Source organism: Manihot esculenta, chromosome 11 (genome assembly GCF_001659605.2).
Source record: "Manihot esculenta cultivar AM560-2 chromosome 11, M.esculenta_v8, whole genome shotgun sequence".
NCBI classification, from domain to species: Eukaryota; Viridiplantae; Streptophyta; class Magnoliopsida; order Malpighiales; family Euphorbiaceae; genus Manihot; species Manihot esculenta.
Window position 1 is genome coordinate 32,292,579 of NC_035171.2, and position 23,126 is coordinate 32,315,704.

Here is a 23,126-nt window from a genome sequence, read left to right on the forward strand (position 1 = left end):
ACTAAAATTCTCAAATATAACCTAGGTAAAAATGAATTCTCACAAAAATATTAAAGGCTTATACAAAAATAAAGCACAACAAAAAAATTATTGCTGGCACTACAGTGGCGAGGGACAACCCTAGTGAATCATCTCCTGCCCCATGGCAAAAGAAATAAACAAACACTAAAGAAAAATCAACCAAAAACAAAAAGAAAGGAGAAATTATAGAACGGTGAGGATAAAGAAACCAAAACACAACCGAAAATCGTCATTGACTAACATTTTCCTTCTCTTCTTCGATCTTGTGCTATTCTATTTTTCTGCCCTTTTCTTTTTCTAGTTTTTTAAAAGGAAGAGAGAAAAAAATTTCTTAAAACTTTACTTGCTTGAATTATAATAATTTAATTTCTCATACTTCATTTATTTTATAATAGTTTTATCTATATAGTTATAATATTTATAATATGTAACTTATTTTTAAGTTTTTTTTTTAATTATTAATTTGAATTTAATGAAATTATTGTACTAGTAGATGGGGAGCTTGGAAATTAAATGATGATTTTTCCCTAAATTTTAGGGTTATATTATAAATTACCTAAAAAAAAAAATCTTCTGAATAAATTTAGCCCAATTTTCATATTTACAAGATGGGGATGTAGTCTGGGGTGGTCTTTTTTTCCTCGTGATTTTGGGTGGCTGTCGATCTGGTTTTCCCCGTGATCTTGGTTCGGTGTTTGCAAGCGACTCTCTACCTGCAAAAAATAAATAATACAACTAATTCAATTATTATTTATTATATTTTTAAAAGTATAATAAATATTTATACTTTTAAAAATATAATAAATAATAATTGAATTAGTTATAATATTTATTTTTTCAAAATTATATTATTTATTATTATATTATAAAATCAATTTACATGTATGAAAAATAATTATATTTTAAAAATTTATTTATAATTATGATATATGTTCTGTAATAAAATAATATTTTTATATTTATTTCAATAATATAATAAATTAATATATATTATTATTAATTATTTTATATATTAATTAATACTAACGATTTATAATTTATTAAATATTTAAAATATATCAGATTATCTGCTGTTAGTAATAATCATCAGCTATACACAACCACTAACTAAACAGGTGTGAAGTTTATTTTTGATTTTTTTTTCTTCCCTTCAAACGGTTTACTTCTGATAAATTAAGAAAATTAAAAATGAATTTTCTGTATTTATCGATTTATTTGTAAATTTTAGGTTTGAAAAACTGATTTTCTAACAATACTTAAAATATTATCTTTTAAATTCACAATGTCAAAAATACTTTTCAATGACGTGGTCAATCATCAAACAATATTTGTCAAAGTCCGTTTCAATCTTCGACTGCAGGTCAAGCAATCAGCATTTCCGTCAGCTCGGTAAAACGTATGAACGTTTTGCACAAGGTGAAGGCGGAGGTGCCGTTTTGACGACGTGAAGCTGAAATGCATGTTAAATAGATTTTCGATTTGTTATGTATTACCAAAATAATAAAATTCAATAAAATCCACAAAGTAAATAAAAATGTTATATAAAAAACTTTAGAATAAGCTGCTTCTCGTTGGAAAATGAATTGGGATTAAAACACTAAAAAAATCTACAGCTAAAATAGTAACATATAAATTACTATTATTATCGTTACGAGTAACGCAATTTAATCTCTTATTAAAATTAGAATATAAACTAACATAGTCAAATTGAATTTTTAAAAATTTCAATTTAATTTGTTAAAATTCTTTGAGTTTAAATTAAATTAAAATTTTATTTATTTTAAATTCAAATTAAATATTAATAAATTTAAATTTAATTTATTTAATAAATAAAATTAAATGTTTCGAGTTTTAATTAAATTTAATTTTAAATACTTTAATTTATTTACATGTATATAAATTTTAAATTAAATAATTTTATTTAAATAAAAATATATATAAATTTATTCATAAACATATAAGAAAATGAATTTTTTAACACTTAATTATTTAAATATATATAAATTTTAAAAATAATTAAACTAGAATAAACTTTTAAAAAATTTAAATTTCACTCATAAACTGAGTTTAAATTTATTCTTTTCTAATATTTAATAAAATTATTTACGATAAATTTAGAAATGAGTCGAGTTCATGAGTACTAACGAATTAAATACTATAAAATTTAAATTTGATTCGTTTACTAAATAAATTTAAAACTAAAGTTTGAGTTTAAATCGTTTAAAAATTGAATTGAGTAGAATTAAATTTTTATCAAATCAAATATTTAATATTTTATAAATAATTTAATTTATTTATTTCCATAACTAAAATAAATTAATATTAATATATTTAACACTATTTTAAATTTAATATGATATTAAAATGTAATTTAAATTTTAAATTTCAAGTGCTTCTAAAATTATAAATATTAAATCTAATTTTAAAATTTTGAATTAAAATTCAACAGATTAATTATTTTTATATATAAAGTAATTTAATAATTTATATAAGTTTATAGTTTAATATGTTGAGCATTTTCTCAAAATTTAACATTTATCCTTATTGAAAATGTATGAGAAATAGAAGGAGTTTATAATTGTTTATTAATCAAATCAAATAAATTTTGATTTATATTGTAAAAAATATTTTTTATATTATTTTTCATTTTTAAAACACCAAAAAATTAGTTAATTGAAAATTATTTTCATATTTAAAAGAAAAATTAAAGCGTTTTTTTTTTAAATAAATTTATTTTTTAAAAACAAAAAGTTAATTTTAAATTTTGAAAATCTTATTATAATGTTGAACTTTATGAGTATTATGGAAAAAAGAAAAAGTTGAAATCAGTTCTTCACTCAACGGTTTGATCAAAATTTTGACCTAGTCATAAAATGCAATATTTGAGCTGTTTCAGGTTTAAAAAGACCGGCTTGGTTTACTTTTTTAAGATTATACTTAATTACAATGATTTAACACATAAATATCTATATATTTATTTTTTAAAATTTATAATTAATCAAATTTAAATAATTTTTTATAATTTATATGTTTGATAAAAAATATTATATAATTTTATTAATTTTTCAATTCAAAATTTATGATTTAGTTTATAATATACTATACGTTTCAATAGAATTTTTGTTATCAAAATTATAAAACGCAAAATGAAAAATCCATGAAATTCCAATTAATTTTTTATACATTTTCTCATCCATGTAAGACTGTTTTCCTGATTGTCTATATATATAGGGTGAGGAGCCTCTTTTTAGTGGTCAAGCAGCTCCTTCATTTCTTCTTAATTTGTGTTTGTTTCAATGGCTGCTTTCAATACCTTCTCCAATTCCTCTAACCCTCGATGGAATCATGATGTGTTTTTGAGTTTCAGAGGCGAAGACACTCGTAAGAACTTTACTGATCATCTCTATACTGCACTTATCCAAGCAGGAATCCTCACATTTCGAGATGATTACATTTCCAGAGGAGAAAATATCTCTTCGGAGCTCTTTAAAGCAATTCAGGAATCAAGAATTTCTGTACCAATCTTCTCCAAAGGCTACGCTTCTTCTCGGTGGTGTCTCGCTGAACTTGCAGAGATCATTAGGTGCAAGAATACGATTGGGCAAATCGTAATTCCCATTTTCTACAATGTTGATCCCTCAGATGTGCGGAAACAAATCAAGGAAGCTTTTGATAAACATGAAGAATTGGAGGAAGTAATGGATAAATTAAAGATGTGGAGAGAAGCTCTTACTGAGGCAGCAGAGCTAGACGGATGGAACCTCCAGAATGTCGCAAATGGGTATTTCTCTCAATTATTTATTATTTATTTATTTTGCATGAAGTCACTGCATCTGTTCCTTTTGTTATTTTTTAAATATATATATTTTTTAATTTTTGTAATTAAATGAAATATTAAAAAATATATTTATATAGAAGTTTACTAATTAAAATAAATATTAAATATATATACCTAACATTTTCATCAAATAGACCAATTTCATATTCATAAATTTTTTTATGTAGAAATTAACACATAATTTTAATAGTCTCATCTTATTTCAAATTAATTATTTTTTTAAATCAAACAATTGAATTGATTTTTTTCATCACTCTTCCCTTTTTTTTCTTTATTTCTCACTATTTTTTTTTAAAAAAAATCTCACTGAAATAATTTTTTTTTATTTTTTTAAGAGGAACTATAATATAAACCAAAATAAAAAAATTAATAAGATAAAAAAAATATAAAAAAACTTACGAAACAAATAAATGTAGATAAATAGAAATTTATCTATCAGCGTGTTCTAATACCAATTAATTCAGAATCTAAAACAAAACTTGTAATAAAAAATTCCATCACACAATTTGATAAAAAAAAAAAAATAGAAGTATCTTCTAAAAAGTTGCTCTATTATATCCCTAATTAACGAATGTGATTAGAAATATAAATAATCAAGCCAATATTGCTCTACTACACTCCTAACCAACCAATATACTTAAAAACATAGATAATCGAGCGATTTCAATTTCGAGAACGGCACAAAAAATTCTTGATAAGTTAACTAATCACAGTAAAAATTATATTAGAACGACACAAAATTAAATCTTAATAAGTTATTAAATAATTGAGAAGAACAATCACCTTTATTCATTGTCTTCAAATTAATTATATTATATTTAGTACTTTTTATAATTTTAATATTTTTCAATTTGTAGTTTATATATCTGTAAGTTAGTATGTGTCAATCGTATTGAAAATTTCTAAAATTTTAATTGAATCTTATTTAATTAAATTATTAATCTCTTCAAATATAGTTTAACGAAATATAATTTAATCCATATTAATTTATTCATCAATTATATAAATTAATGTATAATATTTGATAAAATATACTAAAAACTTAAAACTTATAAAAAGAAAAAAAAATTATGATAATTATATATATAGTATGAGATGTATAAATATTAAACAATCTCTTTACAAGAAAAGTAATCCAATAACATAATTAATCACAAAAGTTTTGAGCTTTACCAATCAATTAGTAAATAAAAAATAATTTAGATCATAAAAATTAAGATAGGAGTCGATAACGATAATGATATTAAAAAAAGCTTAAATTTAGTATAAAGAATATTAATTAAATTTCATGAGGAATGTGATATGCAACAATAAGAAAAACAATACACAGCTTCTTATGTTGGTTTTACTATGAGTGAACAGATACGAATCAAAATTTATCCAAAAAATAGTGGAAGACGTTTTGAGGAAATTGAATTTCAATTACCTGAATGTTGCTAAACACCCAGTAGGCATTGATTTGCGGGTCAAAGATGTAATTTGTTTGCTAAGTCCTGATTCAAGCGATGTCAACATTGTGGGTATTCGTGGGATAGGAGGAATTGGTAAGACTACAATAGCAAAAGCTGTATTTAACCAACTTTGTCAAGGATTTGAAGGTGGCTGCAGCTTTCTTTCCAACGTCAGAGAAGTCTCTGAACAACCTAATGGTTTAGTTCAATTACAAAAACAACTACTTCATGATACCTTGAAAGTGAAAAATTTCAAGAATATAACAGGTATTGACAGTGGCATCCATTTGATCAAAGAAAGACTTCGTTACAAAAGGGTTCTTGTTGTTGTTGATGATTTGGATCAAATGAAACAAGCGGATGCGTTGGTGGGAGACCGAAATTGGTTTGGCCCAGGAAGTCGAATCATCATTACAACGAGAGATGCTCATTTGCTAGATCAACTCCAAGTGATCTTACGTTATGAGGTCAGAGAACTGAATCAGGAAGAGTCCTTTGAGCTTTTCAGTTGGCATGCCTTTAATGAAATGATTCCAATCCAAGGGTATATGGAGGTTTCAAAAGAGGTGGTGGATTATGTTGGAGGTCTCCCACTAGCCCTCGAAGTATTGGGTTCTTATTTGTGCAAAAGAAGCATACCTGAGTGGAGAAGTGCTATGGAGAAATTAAGAAAAATTCCTCACCACCAAATTCAAAAAAAGCTTAGAATAAGTTATGATACGTTAGACGATGATAAAATAAAGGATATATTTCTTGATGTTGCCTTCTTCTTTACTGGTATGGATAAAGATTATGTAATGAAAATACTAGATGGATGCGGCCTTTTTCCAGAAATTGGTATGAGTGTCCTCATCAGCAGGTCTCTAATGACCATTGATTCCCAGAATAAGTTAGCGATGCATCATCTGTTACGGGATATGGGGAGGGAGATTGTTCGAGAAATGTCACCCAACCATCCTGGAAAACGCAGCAGGCTTTGTTTGTACGAGGACGTTCTGGATGTACTCAATATGCACAAGGTAAAACTTTAATTAAATTTTATCTTTGCCAAAAGCTTAATAATAGAGACTGGAGTTTTAACCATTCAATTTTGTTGCTTTAAGGGCACGGATGCGGTTGAGGGTCTTATGCTAGATGCCAGAGCATCAAAAGATGTAGTTGTGAGCACAAAGTCATTTGCAAAGATGAGATATTTAAGATTGCTTCAAATCAATGCAGTACATCTTACAGGAGCCTATGAGAATATTTTCGATGAGTTGAGGTGGTTTTGTTGGCATGAGTGCCCTTTGAAGTCTATGCCACATAATTTGCAATTAGACAACTTGATCGTTCTCGAAATGCAGTTCAGCAACATTAGACAGTTCTCCAAGAAGGTTAAGGTATGAATAGGCAATGAGCTCTTAATTTTTCTAAAGTTGAATTGTGCAAATTTACATGAATTTGTGTCTTTCTAAGTTTACATCTTCTGTTCCTTATATTTTTTCCTGCTTAAATTAGGTTCTTAAGAAGCTGCGGATCCTTGATCTTAGCCATTCGGTTCACCTCGAAAAAATATCAAACTTCTCAGGACTTCCTAGTTTGGAGAAATTATTACTTGGAAGTTGCACGAGTTTAGTTAACGTCCATCGATCTATTGGACATTTGAAGAGACTTGTTTTCTTGGATTTGGAGGGCTGTAAGAACCTAAAGAATCTTCCTGAAAGCATATGTTGCTTGAAATCTCTTGAAACTCTTAACATTTCAGGCTGCAAAAAACTTAGCAGACTGCCAGATCACATAGGGGACATGGAAGCCTTAACTGAACTTATGGCAGAAAGAACTGCCATTGGACAACTTCCCTCTTCCATTGGACATTTGAAGAAGCTCACAAAACTCTCACTGGGTGGATTGAAAGATGGCGTGCAATCTAGATCTTGGTTTCAACAATTTTCATCCAGATTATCAAACTCTAAAGTTTTGTTGCCAGCTTCCTTTGCTGGCTTAACCTCATTGACAATACTGTTTCTTCCTGACTGTGGTTTATCTGAAGATGCATTTTCCATTGATCTTGGGTGTTTATCCTCACTCGTAGATTTGGATTTAAAAGGAAACAATTTTTTTAATCTGCCTGCTGGAATTGGCCGCCTTCCGATGCTCCAGACATTGTGGCTGCATGACTGCAAAAATCTCATAGCAATCTCTGAGCTTCCATCTAGTTTAAAGCAGTTGCTGGCATCTAATTGCACATCATTGGAAACACTATCACTCAAGTCAAAACAATTGCTGGGATTGTCATTGCTGAATTGCCCAAAACTAGTTGAGATTCAAGGTCTTGAGGGTGTGGAAAATAATCCAATCGTTCATATGGATCAAAGAGAAGAGTATCATTTTTCGGAAGAGAATTCTAGTAGATCGCTTTGGCAGGTTCTCTCTCACACACATACAGAGTTAATTATATCTTTTCGTTTGGCATAATTTATTTTATAAGAAAAGAATCTAAATAAATTCCTGCAAAATATGCATGGTTTTTTTTAAAAAAAAAGTGAAAATTTTATAAAGTATAAAGAAATGAATTCTTCCTTTCCAAACAAAAAGAATTGAATTGAATTCTTGTGAAATCTTTGATTTCAAACAAGGTTAATGTTTTTCTTGAAACAGGCACTGTCCAAGTGTATACCTTTAGGCGTATGTTACTCTGGCAGCGTGTTACCATCACCTATTCATCGGCTGGTGAACTATGAAGGAATTGGATCTTCTTTCTCATTTCACGTACCAGAAAGTATTAGAGGGATGGTATTTTGGATTATGTATGCAATCACTGACGTAAAAAATATGTACAAGCCAGCAAATATAGTTATACGAAACAATAGAAATAGGAATGCATGTTATTCATGGAAGATGGTATTTGTGTTCAACACTGGTGAGGATCATTCTTTTGCAAGATATGTACCAATTGACATGCTTCCATATGCAGTTGAAGGCGGAGATGAATTGGAATTTTCTGTTCAGGCAGGAGCTGGCACCTTGATTAAAAAATGTGGTGTGCATTTGATCAATCCTGAGTTCGCAAACACATTTCCCACCACGGTCAAAAGAATTATGCGAGCAATGGAAATCACAAATTACAAATTTTCTCCATTTGTATAATCACAAATTTGTGCATCCACGAGTTTGATCTTAATTGAATTTTCGAACATTTCAGGTTCAAACTCCCAATTCCCACCTTTTATCAGAAAAAAAAAAACCTTATATAAATACAAAATTTTTCTTTTTATAAGAGATGGGATTGGGAGATTAATTGGGGCTTGGTAATTTATATTAAAATGAATCATCATTAAGAACCATCTTTGGGCTGATTAATGACCATTGATTCTCATAATAAGTTGGGAGAATTAATAAAATAAAAATTTAAAATCCTCTAAGCAACATCAGAAGTAAAAAAATCTATGATATCAGATTTCCAAGGTAAATGATAGAAAAACAAGTCTTTTGTAACTAAATCTCACTTGTTGAGGGGATATAAAAGATTAGTTATAAGTATCCACAAATAATTGAGTTTTCCAAGAAAATAGTTTGAAGAAAAATCATATATTTGACCTGTCACTGCGAACCTCATTCTTTTGTTGTGCTTTGCTTGCGTCTTTTTCTTTACATGACTTGTCTTATTTCTGTTTTGCTGCAATTTTTTCAGGGAAAATATTGATTTGTATTTAGTTAATGAATTTATATCATAGTGTGAGAGATTTATAATTGATTTATCACCTTTTATTCTTCATCCCATAATGCAAAGCTTGATGAAGTCCAATAAGGTAATCTTTTTTCTGCTAAACTTTGATTATTGCAGATAGAGAAAATTTTAGAAAATTCTATTGAAATTAAGATTAATGAGAAAGATACGTCTTAAGGTTTTTTAGTATGATTAGGATTGAATTTCTATGCATTAGAATTAAGAAGATTTATTTTAATAAATTATTTCAAAGATAATTAGAATCGACTATATGAAATCTATAGTGTACTGTTACTTTAAAAAAAAAAATATTATTTTTCAATATTAAATAAAGATATATATCTAGGAAGATTGTAAGGGAATTCGATTTTTGGAAAAAATAAAAATCAGATTCTAATAATAATTTGGGCGAATTATAAAATAAAAATGTTAAATTCTCTGAGCAAAATAAGAAGTAAATAATCTATAGCCGACATAGGCAGACCTTTTGAAGAATTTCAAGGTTTTTCCATTTCAGTCGTCCCTATTAAGGTAAAATTCTATTTATTAATTAGACAAGATATTAAAAGATATTTATTTTAATTAAAACTCTTTTTTTTTTTTCCCTTTGTATTGATTTGCAAGGTCCTGATTATAATAATTGTAATGTGCAACCAGGTTGGCAAATTTTGAAAAATTTTATTGAAATTAGGATTAAAGAGAAAGACTGCATATGGACTTTTTTTTTAATTTGATTGAGGTTTCTGAATATGATTAGGATTGAATTTTCATGTTTTTGGAATAAAAAGATTTGTTTTAAATAAGAATTCTAATTGCAGGTTATAAAGATTTATTTTAAATAGGAATTAAAGCTTCTAAGAACTACATTCCATTCAAATATTTGAAGATGGAGATGATATTGCTGCATGTATCAATGGAAAAGAAAGAAAAGCAACTTTCGAAGGACGTTTACTTTCCCTCTACTTTCTTAAAATCATCTTCCCCTCTAGTTTTTCTAGGAAAATATGTACTTGTACCAGATGGAGTGCATTGCCCTACCTGTTACTCCTTCCATGGTTACCCATCTCACGAACTAAGCAACAAAGAGAGCAATCAATTCCTTCAACTCATTGAGCACTGCCCTTGTTATTGTTCTCATATTGAGTTGCCTCGCTATTGGGTTATATGGTATAATGATTACTTGAATCAGTATTTTAGTAAATTAGATAGAAAGTTTGATTCTTTGGAGATCTTGATGAGAGAAAATAAAAAATTAGATGAAAAATCATGGAAGCTTGTCAAAGAGATTGAAACTACTAAAGAAAGTTTCTCTGTTGGTCTTGTCTTTCAAAAGCTATGGAACATGCCAGAAGGAATTCTTGAAGATTGCAAATTTGTTTTTCCAAAAATTCTAAATTTTCTTTACAAAAATCGAATAGGTTTCGTGAAAGGGAAGTACTTAATCATATGCACTGAGCTTTTGTTTCGATATTGTGAAAGAGATGTTAACCTATTCTTGCAGCTTCTTGGTCAGGCTTATTCTTTAGTTCAGTCTACATATTGCTCTATTTCCAGGATGGCCATTGAAGCAGGTTTCTGGCAAGTTTGTCCAGAATTTGGAGGTTTTTTCTGGAAACACATTGATTTGAAGAAAAAATTTTCATTCTTAAGAGAATTTATGCAAAAAAAATACTATTTTTATTAAAAAATTTTCCCTTTCAATGGGACCTTACTACCTAATTGGAGGTGGGTATTTCTCCTATGTATACAATACTATGGGAGATTTAGTGGTATGGTACCTCCCCAATTTCTGGCATGAAGATTACTTTGGATTCAATTCTGAAGAAAAAGATTTTTTCTACAATTTCAAACACTTCTGGTATGGAATAGAAAAATCTGAGTTCAGTTGTCATTACAATGGAGTACCTCAGGAAGCTTGTGACTATAATATGCTGCAATTTCTTTTAGAGCACTTTCAAGTTAGAAGTGAAATTCCAATCTGTCTACACAACGATTCAGAGAAATATATATTTTGTAATACAGATTAAATTTTTGCAAGTTTAATATTTTAAAGATTTGATTTATTATTATTAGTCTTTTTTATTTAAGATTTTTATCTAAATTTTGGTAAATGTTTCCAAGGGTAATTGCAATTGGCAATCTATGAAAGGTTTCTGCATATTAGAATTGAATTTCTATCTCAAAAATTAGAGACTTTTTTTTCCTGCTTTTAAATTGCCCCAACTAATACTCTTTCCACGGTAAATGAATTCTCTCAACTTCCCATTATAGAGCTTAATAAAGACCTGCCTTCGCATTGGCAAATGGCATAATCAAACCTTGGACCAGTATTTTAATGGTTTCTGGAACAGAAAACAAGGAAACTTTGCAGATATTGATAGGATAGAAAGTTATTAATACCACTAGAGAACTTCTGTTGGTCCTGCCTTATGAAATTTTAATATTTAACCAAATGTAATCAACTTCTGTCAGATTTTGTACATGTTCCATTCAGAAAAATTCAAGTTGAAGTCAATGGACCTTATTATCTATAAAAGTGGGTACTTCTTCCATGAATCCAATAGAAATTGAGATTTGCTGGCATGATACCTCATAATTTCTGGAATGAAGATCACTTTGTAAATATGAAAAAACTTGAATAACTCAACTGAATTAGTGCAAACATATATTAATCTGAATATTAGAACAGGTAACATCACAACACATCAATGGACAATGACCAATACTGAAGCAGTAAATGAAAACTTAACTCAAAATGCATATATCCACCAAATTGTAGACCAATGACAGTAACTGCATTACAGGACTCTACTATAATAAACATCTCATTTCCTATGCCATGCCTAACAAAATCTTGTAATTAGGTTCTCTCTCGAGATCTCTCATCCAAAACTTAACTCCCATCTACTTGCCACCATGTTTGGCCTTTGAGTGAGACTGCAGAGCAGCATCCGAGCCAAATGACCTGCTCATCAGCAACAACCAGTCAGCGACACCCCAGACTTAAGAGGTTGATAGATTAAATTCTAATATTGTATTAGACGCACCTGTCACAGGTTTTGCAAGCAAACTGGCCACCTGATTTTGGGGTCTGTGCCTTGGCGTTGCTTCCATTTGCAGCAGCTTTACCCTTGGCTGGATGCGGAGTTGCAGTATGCCCACCCTTCTTACCATCTGGTCAACAAACAAATTCAGTAGCAACATAAAAGAACAAATAAGGTTCCAGCACTATATAACTGAAAAACGTTACAAAGAAAACTAGAAGAAAATATTCAGGCAAGTACAGTAGGGGGAAAAGAGAATGGATCTTTGATCAACTCTATAGGTAAACTAACTGGTGATTGCAGGTCAAAATACCTGCCACCAAATAAAGCAAATATGAAAATAGTGCATTTATTTCTAGACGCATGACATCAAAATCGGTTTAACTCAAACACCAATCTTACTACATGGTTAACAGATATAGAGTGCCCAAAGCAAATAAAGGACCACACACAGCTTGATGGCTCTCAAAAAGATGACATGAAGCCCAAAAAAATAGAATAAGAAAATATACCTGTCTTTTGAGGAGTATCTGATTTTATCTTCTTTGCGGGCACAGGAGTCTTTGTTGCTGAATCATTGGACCTCTTCTTGCCTTTCTCAGGCTTTTAAATAAAACAACAAGAATGCCAGCAATCATACTTCAAAATTACAAGTCGCGTTTTAAAAACATGTTAAAAATCAACCACAGTAATAAACCAATACCTTCTTTGGAGTCTCCTCATATTCACTATCAGAATCATTTTCTTTCTCTGAATCTACAGACATTTCCTACCAAAAATAAAAATCATAGATTCATTTTGATGCTATGGTGGCTGGAAGAAGAGAGAATGTTCCTTTACAGGGAAAGGAAAAGAGGACAAAAAAATAAGAAGGCCATCATGAAAGACAGTTCTATAAAGAAAAAGCATTAAAATTGAGATACAATCCTAGTTGTCGTTGTTGTTGTAGTAGTAGTAACAGACCTTTAGTGTCAAATTCTTTCCCATCAATTAAAAAAAAAATTGCATACAGATCACCCTAGTAATTAAAAACACTGCATGGAAAACCCTATACCTATATACTCGATTGGAAATCTGATTAAAATTGAAAAGGTCAAAATATCCCACATGCAAGGGATAGCAATTAAAACCCAATAGGTTCCTCTCCTACATTGTTTAATGGCAAGAAATAGTGTTAAATTCAATAAAATCGTGTTGTAGAAAGAAAATACCTCATCAGAATCACCCTCCTCATCATCAGAATCGTCCTCATCATCATCCTCATCAGAATCATCATCATCAGAATCATCCTCAGCTTTTGCTTCTTTGCTAGGCTCTACAGGCTTAGCCTTTTGTTTTGCAGAAGCATCAGGCTTGGCGTCAGTAGACTTCCCCTTGGAAGGTTTAGCATTCTCAACTTGAAGCTGAACACTTCCTGAAAAAAAATTTTACAAATCAAAAAGATTATTCATTTAAAATGCAATCAACAAAATCATCTGCATCACAGGTTGAAGAGCGGGAATACCATTGTCTGCATTGATTAATGGAAAGGGCTCTTCATCTTCTGAATCCTCATCTGCAAAAATAAAAAAGAATCAGTAATCTTTGCAAGATAAAGTTTTAAAATGATAATCACATAAGCAGCGTTTGTAATTGGACTCACCAGAAAAATCAGTGAGCACAGGAAGAGGACAGCAAAAGGTCAAGGAAATGACAAAATAACAGTCATCATTCAAGAATATACAACACAAAAGAAACAACAAATTCGAGGAACCCTTTAATGTATTTATAACAAAATGCAATATTGACAGAGTTTAGGTGCAAAGGCCTTTTTTATCATCGGGGTTTCACAGACTCTACAAAATTAACACTGCAGGTTATATCTTTTAAAAGTTCACAGGCTTAAGTGAAAAGCAAGGGCATAAACAACAATGGACACCACAAACTTCTAGCACATAAATAATTGCTTTAAGGAGACACCAACAGATGCACTCCAATTAGTGTAGGATATTCTTCTTCTTCTGGCAAAGGAGTTTGATAACCGCAGAAGTAAACACTCCCACTTTTCCAGTTGTGAGATAGCTCAACCTCTCTTTCAAAAACCAAATCAAAGGACAATTGAGGGATCTTTTCAGGAGAAAGAGTCCCCAATACAATCTTCTTATCATCAATCTTTAGAAAAAGAGGCACTGATTCATTTCCTTTTTCTTTCTTTGACTCGCCTAGAGCAGCCTAAAGAACAAAAGGCACTCCAAGAATTTAATACGAAAAATTATCATAAATGGCAACTTCACGATATAAGAGCTGCCAAATATTTAGTAAATCAAATAAAGTTTGATAGCAAACCTGTGAGAGATGTATGATTCTGTCAAGTTCAGGTGTTACTTTGAGAGGCTCCCCAGCCTTAACTTCAACACCTAGCATAAAATAGAGAATATAAAACACTAGCATATCAAAGCTAAGAGAGACCACAACATACCAAAAGCATTGGGAAAATGGAAAAAATCTTCAAATGAGTGGATTTAGATCAATCACATAAACACCAAGTCCAGATCAAGGAAACTGGAAATCATAAGGCATGAAAAACAAGGACCAGAGACCATAAAAACACATCACGGAAACAAAGACCATTCATCAAACACAATTGGTTTCCCCTGTGCAGGTCTTTCCAACAAAAACTAAAATTGCTACCACACCCAAACATGCTTCATATGTTTTTATTTTGAGCTTCTTATGGATGAGATAGAAATCCAAAGAATAAATTTTATAACATTAACCATAAAGTTCCATCTCCAATAGCATAATAAAAACAAGTCATATTATTCCTTACACTAAGAACTCTACACATGGGTGTAGGCTTTAGTGGGTGAAAAGATCTCTATACCGGGAAGAGTTCACTTTAGGATGGAAAGTAAAAGAAATGTCATTTAAACATTTACAACCAACAACCCTCCAAAATGCTCCTGTTCCTCCATCCCACTTTTTACATGCTTGAAAACATTATGCTCCTATTCTTTTCAAATACTCTGAAACAAGACAAGGTTAAACAACTACCTTGCTTAACCATCAACATTGTCAACTCCAATGTCAATGACTTAGTAATATCTAGTAAATACGAATGCAAACTCGTCTATGGGGCTGAAAATGATACAAGCAAAGCAAAAGCAGAACCTAATCTTCCTGTTACTATACATGGGTATACTAAAAATCACAAAGTACCCATCAAGAAATTCGCTATGAACAACCAAAACAGCTCCAAGCAACATAAAAAAAAAACACAAACAAAAGCATAAATCACCACCAGAGCAGGAGCAAAAACAGAAAGAGAAGGTATGGCCAACCATTGGTCCATGTACATAGAGAAACGTAAAATGAAGGTTTCTAAAAGCAAACAGTAGTAGAAAACAATACAAGAACAGAGAAACCATAACAGGAAATGAATCCACGAAAAAGAGGAAGAAGAAAATGAATGAAACGAGAAAACAGAAGCTTACCCCAGAATTCCATGGATGATATGAAGGGCAAGAGAAAGAAGGCTAGGGCTTTAAAGATGGTAATGGAGAAAGAAGAGTGAGAATGAAAGAGGCGGAATAAGGGAGGGTTTTGAAGGGCATTTATAAGGGTTTCTATGACACTCTCTAGGGTTTTTCAGTGAACAGTAGTAATTCACATAAGCTGAGGAAGCAGCCGGTTTTGGGCTAGCATTCAAAGGCCTCTTTTCTTTTTTTTTAAAAAAAAATCATGGAATTTGGGCTTGTTTTTTTTTTCAAAGCATCCACTTTTTTCATTTTTTTCAAGATAAAATGCCTTGGTAGAAGAAAAAGGTCCTAAGGCCTATAACAACTTGACCACGGGCTGTAATCTAAGAAGCAAAGAATTACCATTGCGACAAGCCCTAATAGAGATCTAGGTCCAAAGTCAACTAGAAGCACTAACCTTTCCAAACCAAACCTAGAGAAAACCTTAAGACTAAGCCAATCCGACCCTTAAGGTAACAAACCCGAAAGTTCTTTCATCTGAGTGTCATTTTCCTCAAAGCAGAAGTAGGGAGTAACTCTGACGTGCCAGGAACCAAAATTTGTTCCATGCAACCAACAATGGCATGCGATTTCAACTCTAAAATCAATCCATTCCTAGAATCAAGACTCTGAAGGCTAAAATCTGACCCGAACAAGAGACATGCAATGCATGAGCAAGGAAGCAATCTTTCTATTAAGCCTTATACGCCACCAGACGGATGATAGGAGTTAGGTAGAGCTTTTTTCGGTGTTCTTTGCTGTTTAAGAGACTAAATGCAATAAGAAATATCTTGAGCATCTTTAGAAGTTAATCTATAAACATTGCATTTAGTTCTTTTTCTATTTAAAAGATTAAATATAATCAGAAATATAGTGAGTGTTCTTAAAAGTATTGTATTTAGCAAGAAGACCACCACTACAGTGGCAGTTCATCATATTTATCGTTTAAATATTCAACCCTTAGTTTAGAATATAAATTTCCAAAAACATAATTCAATTTAACTTTTATGTGTGTGATTTTATTTTTTAATTCCTATAATGAAAGCTGCAACATCTTCAAATTTGAAAGAGATACTTTAACTATTATTGGTTATACATATGCATACTCAAAAAATAAAATTAAAAAAAAATTCATCCATTAATATATATAATCAATAAAAATATTACTTTTATCTCAAAATATACTGATATAAAATTCAATAAGCTCTCCACATTCAAAATTATATTAGCGCGAGTACTAAATAAAAAAATAAATTCGATTTATAAATCGACGCGAAATAAAACCACTTAGTTAAAATTTTTATGTACAAAAAGTAATTTCTAGCTATCGAATGCGGGAGGTGGTATTGTAGCCACATCTCTTCTTATGGCAACATTAAGCTTTTAGTTAGCCGCCTACGACTTTGGACCATATTTTGAGTTAACTTTTGATTTATATGTGGGCTTGTATAAATGAGCTTCTTTGATATTTATTTATTTATAGGCTCGAGCTTTTTATGCAATGAAAAGTTTGCAATTTGAAAACAAATATCATTTTTTTAAAATTGAATAAATTGATGAATAATAATAATAGGATAATATAAGAGGATTAAGTCATAATAAATATTAAAATATTTTAATTAAATTTTAAAATATTAAAAATTAAAATAAATATCGATTTGATTTAGATTAATTTTCATTTAAAATTAATTTAATTTTTATAAATATTTAATTCTGATTTTAAACTAAAATGAGCAAATGATGCCATTCATGGTTGTAATTATATTTGTTTTTATGTGGGAAGTTTCTCATTTGAGTGGGGAATCTTGAACTTTTTAGCAAAAGCAACCTTTACCATTTGGCATTTTTGCTTATTATGCATAATTATCTCATTTGGCTGTGTATTCAAATCAATAACTTCCATGCCCACTTTTAATAAAAAATCAATATTAACTTTAAAATATTTATATGTAACACGACTGCAATTAATAGAATTTCAATAAAAAAAAATGAATTGTGGGTATGAATATGATTGATTTTTGTTTGGGCGTAGGAAGTTTCGCATTGTGGGAATCTTTAACAAAACCAACTTTTGATTTATTTTTGACAAACGCCAAATATGCACTATTTATTTTATATGTAAAATTTAAAATCAATAATCACATGCACACTTTAATTAAAAACAAAGATAGCCTAATTTAATTTAATTAATGAGTAATTTCATTATTTTAAAAAAATATTATTATATTAATTTCAAACAATTTTCCTTCATATATTAATAATTTAAAATTGATGATTAGACACAATTAAATTAAATTATTATTTTTTGATATAGCATAAGGTATTGTTATTAGTAATGTCAACAAGAATAATAAAAGGAAATTGGAATTTGCACTGACTATATGAAATTTAGGGTTTTCTGATTAGATATTTAGAGTTTTTTTTTTTTTTTTCTATGCTATTGGACTCTGATTTTTGTCTAATTATAAGAAGTTTCACTGATTTAATTTATTTACTATGATATAGATACCCCTTCCTTTATAACCCAAGATTAATTTTAAGCTCAATAATCTAAAAAAAAATACTGCTGACTTTTTTTTTTAAATTAGGATTGAAAATTAAAAAATTAGAATCTGAAACCTATTTATTCAGATGCATTACTGACCTTAAAAGATTAAATTAAAAAGTAATTATATTGTACTCATATTATGAATATATACAAAAATATTATAATTTCTTTAATTTGAAATGAACATCATTAACAATACTTGAATTCATAAAATGAAGGTTAAATTCATTTTCTTATTAATTAATGTTTTCAATTAATAATGAGAAATTGAAATTTTGATTTTTGTTTTTCTATTAAGAATTTTCCTAAGAAACAATTTAGTTAATAAGTAGTTAAATAAATTCTTTGTAATTATAGAATGTCATAAATTGGTAAAAAATAAAATAACATATTGTTTACGTTTAGCTTTTGTTATAATGATTAGTAATATTTTTTTGAAAAAATAATTTAAACCCAAATATGTTTTTGAAATGAACCCAAATAACTTTAGAGTTAATGTTAGCCTATCATTCCTATAATAGATTCAAATTCAAGTCTATATATTATCCTAATTTCTTATTTAAAAAAGCTCTTTGAAATAATTTATATAAATCAGGTTTGTATAATTTATTATATATAATATAGAACTTATTTTAATACAAAAAAACATGATAAATTCAAGATAAGCATATGATGTGGCTGTTGCAAACATCTATCCACAAGATTGGCGTTATACAATATGGTGGAAATTTAGATTTGGAAAATAGTAATGTCCAATTAAATGTTCTTAGTATAAATATGAATATATAATAACACAATTCTCTGCATTTACTTGTATTTAATTTAATTTCGTGATTAATTTGAGTTTCATATTCTTTAAGTCACTAAAAAAATATTTATTTTTAAAAGAGTATGCAGCAGTGAATTTGAAGTTGTATTAATTTGAGTACAAAATAATAATTAAATGATAAAAACTGTTACAATGATAAGCATTACTGTGGCCAAGGATAAGTGTCAAGTATTTATCTCTATAATTTCTGATTCATTATTCTTTTTTGGGCCGTTTCATTTTCACACAAATAATGCCATATAATTTGGACAAGTGATCACACTGAATCAGAATTAAACCATAATTAGAATATTCAGATCAACTAGAAGGCTGGGCTTGAATATTTAATTAGTATTTACTCCATTTTTTTAAACCACATTCTTAGAAGAAGAGTATATGAAGTTCACTGCCAGTTCAAGGATTAGAAGATTCTACCAATATTTATTATTTTTTATTATTTAAATTCAGATTTAATATTTTCCAAGAGATGTATTTAGACTTTTTGCTCCTTATAAATGTTGTTGAAAGATAGTGTTTTAGGTCCTCAATTAAATAAAAATTTACTTTTTTTATAAATAAATATATAATCAGTGATAGTACCAAATGATAAATTAAAACTATGATAATTTTAATTAAGTTTCTTAACTATAAATATAGCCCCAAAATATATACTGGGATCCGAATGGACTGCTCATATAACAATTTACTATTATATATAACAAACTATCTTCAATAAATTTTAGCTTATTAATACGGTAATCATCTTCAAATCTGAAACATCTAGACTTCGCGTCTATTGAACTGAAAAATGTAACAAATTATTACATCTCATAATTTGGATAGTAAAACTTATATTTTTTTTTTCATTGAACAAATTCTAGAGCAGAGAAAGAAAGCTATCCACAAGAGACTCGCCATAAGAAAGCTGTACAAATTCCAGAAACTTATATTATAATTCAAGGAACAAGAACAAGGAGAGTCGCACAAACAGGCAAACATTCTTCTCCACTGAATTTAAATCAACTAAATAAAATGCATTTTTTTTAAATTGCATTTATAATTCAATCCTACTCTATACATGGATAATTTGCTAAAATGGAGGCTATAGGGCAAAATAATAATATTAATTAATTAATAACCACCTGCTGGTTACAGCATGAATTCCATGAATTTTAACCAAGGAGAGCTGCTTTTAGCAGCTTTTTCAACTTCTTTTGAACAAGATGACGACGACGCCGTTTTTGTTACGCCGCTGCTACTGGAGGAACTTTCGCTCGAATTTCCACTCTCAACCACCGACTTTTTTGAGCATAGGAAGAAGTTCCTCGATCCCAACTCCATTAGCTTCTCTTCTCTGTCCAGACCTGACCACCACAACCAGAAAAAAGATCTCAATCTACACGAATCTCCACTGTACACGTGTCATTAATCAGATGGGAGAATCTTGGTCAGGAAAAAATCATATGAGTAATGATCTTACTTTCTAAGCTGAATTGCGAGTAATGGAGGTCGAATTTGGAGGGATCGGCTGAAACAATTGGGCGGCGGCCTTCTTTTTTATATTGCCGGATAGCAGTAGCGATCAGATCGCCGACTGTAGATTCCTGCGTCATCACAACCTGTACCGCACCGACACTTCCTTGAATCGTCACGTTTAATAGCAGTTTTGTCAACTTTGGCCGTGCTTCCGTGCTCACTCCAGCCACCCTCTGGCCTCCGAGCAAATCAGGTAGCGTGTTTGGACGCCGAATCCTCGGCTCTGGCACTTCCATAGGTATCCTCCCGTGAAACGACGATGCCTTCTCCGTTAGCCTGTTCTTCCTGCTCTTCTCCGGATCCTGTCCTTTCCGGTTACTCTTCGGTGTTGTCGGCATATTATATCAAACGTATATAGCAAAAAATATATCTTCTACGAAAAGAACAAAATCAAGATTACTCTCTGCGTATTTTTGCTGGCTTTGAGTTGTCAATTACCTCAAACGGCGGTAACGGAAGAAGCGGAGGCGGGGGAAACCGAGAGCTGAGAAGGAGCGGCGGCTCTCAGGTTTCCTGGGACCGCCAGAGACCATAACCCGAGCTGTGCAACTGTGAATAAAGGAGAAACAAAGGCTAAGGTTGAAAAGGAAGCAGAAGCGGATATGAAACTTATGAATTCGACTGAGCCAGCGGGAAGGGGTTTATATGGACAGAAAAATAACAGCGCAGTATAACAAACTAGCACTCTATCATGGACAATACCGGCTATTGGCAGTTGCACAGAAACAAAAGGTTAGGTTTGGAGCCGAACTTTTGTAGTCAACAGTCAACAATGAGTGTAAATGACCGGCTATTGCCGGTGGGCCAAAGCATGCGTTCGTGTTTTATCTACTCGGATGATGTTTCAGTTTACCGGTTAATTGCTAATGTACGCGGAGCAGTGAGGTTTCCGGAAAGAGTAGGTTGGGTAATTCGAGTAGGGCACTTGGTAGATGGTTGCGGTGTGGCCTGCCAAACGGTGAGATCACGCAGAAAATTATTGCCCTGAAAAAAAGGCGGCGGACGTGATACATTTGTTCACGTGATTCGCACGTGAACATTCAAAAGTTGAAATTTCTTTGGGTAATTATATATAGTAAGGTCGAGAGAACTTTGAAAAAAAAAATCGTCGGGCGAACAAGAGAAAGATTTTTTTTATTACAGATAAAACTCACACATATTACATTCATTTATTATTATATAAATTTAAAATTATATATTTTTATTAATAATTTGATAATATTAATTATTATAGAAATTATTAGATATTTTTATAATAGATAAATAGTTCAAATAATGATTATTCAAATAATCATTTTTTACCGCAAAAGTCTTTTTTTTTTTATTAATCACAAAAGTTCTCTCAATCCCGTTGATATGAGCTGTGGCTTGACTACACGTGTCATAATAGGAGTGGTTTTGAAGGAGGCCCATAATCAGAGTCACGAATAGTGTTGGGGAGTGAGGAAATGTCTAGCGATATGTGAACGTGTAAGCAATTAATTGGTGCAATACCGGCGATACAGTGGACCATTTCCCGGTTTCACTGTGTTGCCGACGTCTGCCTTTGGATGGATGGCAATTATGCATTTTGCCCGCATAAGAATTACTTTTTTATTTAGTGGAGCAGCTGAATGGCACATCAATGATGTATATCACAGTTGAATCTGATTCCATCAATTAATTCTTTTTCAATTTCATTCTGCCTCAATTTTGTATTTAGTGATTGTATGAAAAAACTCTTATTAAAAATTTTGAGATTTGAGTATTACTATTAATATAAGTTAATTTATGTATTTTTATTTATTAAAAATATTTTTATTTTTTATTTATGAATGAAATATTTTTTTTTTCATTCTTTTATTCATTAAAAATGAATGAAAGATAAAAAAAATTTTAAATTTAATTTTACTTTTAAATAAATATCTTATTTAATTTTTTAATATTATCATTATCAATAAATCAATTTTTATATTTCAAAAATTTATTAAAATATTTTATATTTTTATTAACAAAATAATTTCTCCTACTGGTTATTAAAGAAAAATAAGTAAAACCGTCTATTCCTCACTTTAAAAAAAAAAAAAAAGAACAGCCTTCTCTTTTTCCTAAAAAAAAATATTAAAGAGATTAATTTAATTTTTTATTATATTCTTAATAGTAAAAATAAATAAAATTATTATTTTTATAGAAAAATATAAATAAATTTTAATAAATTTTTTTAAATTGAGATATTATTTTGATAAAAGTGATAATATTTAAAGACTGAATAGTAAATTTATTAAATTTTAATATATTTTTTTATTATTTAAGTAGAATATTTAAAAATCATGTTTAAATATTATATTTAAAATATATAATTTATTATTTTAAAATAAATGAAAAAAATAAGTTCTATGTCACGAAAAAAAAAAGCAGGAGTTGTTAGTTGGATTTCATATTAAAATCATTTATTTAATAAATCATTAAATTTGATTAAATTAAAATCGGAAGAACATAAAATTTCGGCTTTAAATATATTAAACTTTTAAAAAATATTTCTTCTAACATACCTAATTATTAATTTATTTAATAATAATAATAATAATAATAATAATTAAGATGCCAAAGTTTTGAAGTTGATCCCTTGATTATCTATGAAATGCAAATATATTAGGGCATCCTCTTCCAAACAAGCTAAAAGTAATCAAACTCCAAG

At 29.7% G+C, this 23,126-nt stretch overlaps 3 protein-coding genes across 3 annotated transcripts; 1 reads left to right on the plus strand and 2 right to left on the minus strand.

Moving 5' to 3' along the window:
• Window positions 1-3,304: 3,304 nt before the first annotated feature.
• On the plus strand, window positions 3,305-8,504 carry LOC110627069 (disease resistance protein RPV1). The gene is made up of 5 exons (XM_021773303.2): window positions 3,305-3,802; window positions 5,222-6,329; window positions 6,414-6,689; window positions 6,808-7,713; window positions 7,948-8,504. The coding sequence occupies exons 1-5, from the start codon at window positions 3,318-3,320 to the stop codon at window positions 8,434-8,436; spliced, it is 3,264 nt and encodes a 1,087-aa protein (XP_021628995.1). The 5' UTR covers window positions 3,305-3,317; the 3' UTR covers window positions 8,437-8,504.
• A 3,151-nt stretch (window positions 8,505-11,655) lies between these two features.
• Window positions 11,656-15,687, minus strand: LOC110626868 (histone deacetylase HDT1). Its single transcript, XM_021773017.2, has 10 exons — window positions 15,534-15,687; window positions 14,386-14,456; window positions 14,051-14,271; window positions 13,703-13,713; window positions 13,565-13,615; window positions 13,272-13,474; window positions 12,764-12,829; window positions 12,573-12,663; window positions 12,064-12,190; window positions 11,656-11,981 (listed from the first exon to the last, which is right to left on the minus strand). Exons 1-10 carry the CDS (start codon window positions 15,544-15,546, stop codon window positions 11,921-11,923), a joined length of 915 nt encoding a protein of 304 aa, XP_021628709.1. The 5' UTR covers window positions 15,547-15,687; the 3' UTR covers window positions 11,656-11,920.
• Window positions 15,688-19,830: 4,143 nt separating this feature from the next.
• Window positions 19,831-21,070, minus strand: LOC110625454. The gene is made up of 2 exons (XM_021771050.2): window positions 20,394-21,070; window positions 19,831-20,277 (listed from the first exon to the last, which is right to left on the minus strand). Exons 1-2 carry the CDS (start codon window positions 20,785-20,787, stop codon window positions 20,063-20,065), a joined length of 609 nt encoding a protein of 202 aa, XP_021626742.1. The 5' UTR covers window positions 20,788-21,070; the 3' UTR covers window positions 19,831-20,062.
• Window positions 21,071-23,126: the final 2,056 nt, after the last annotated feature.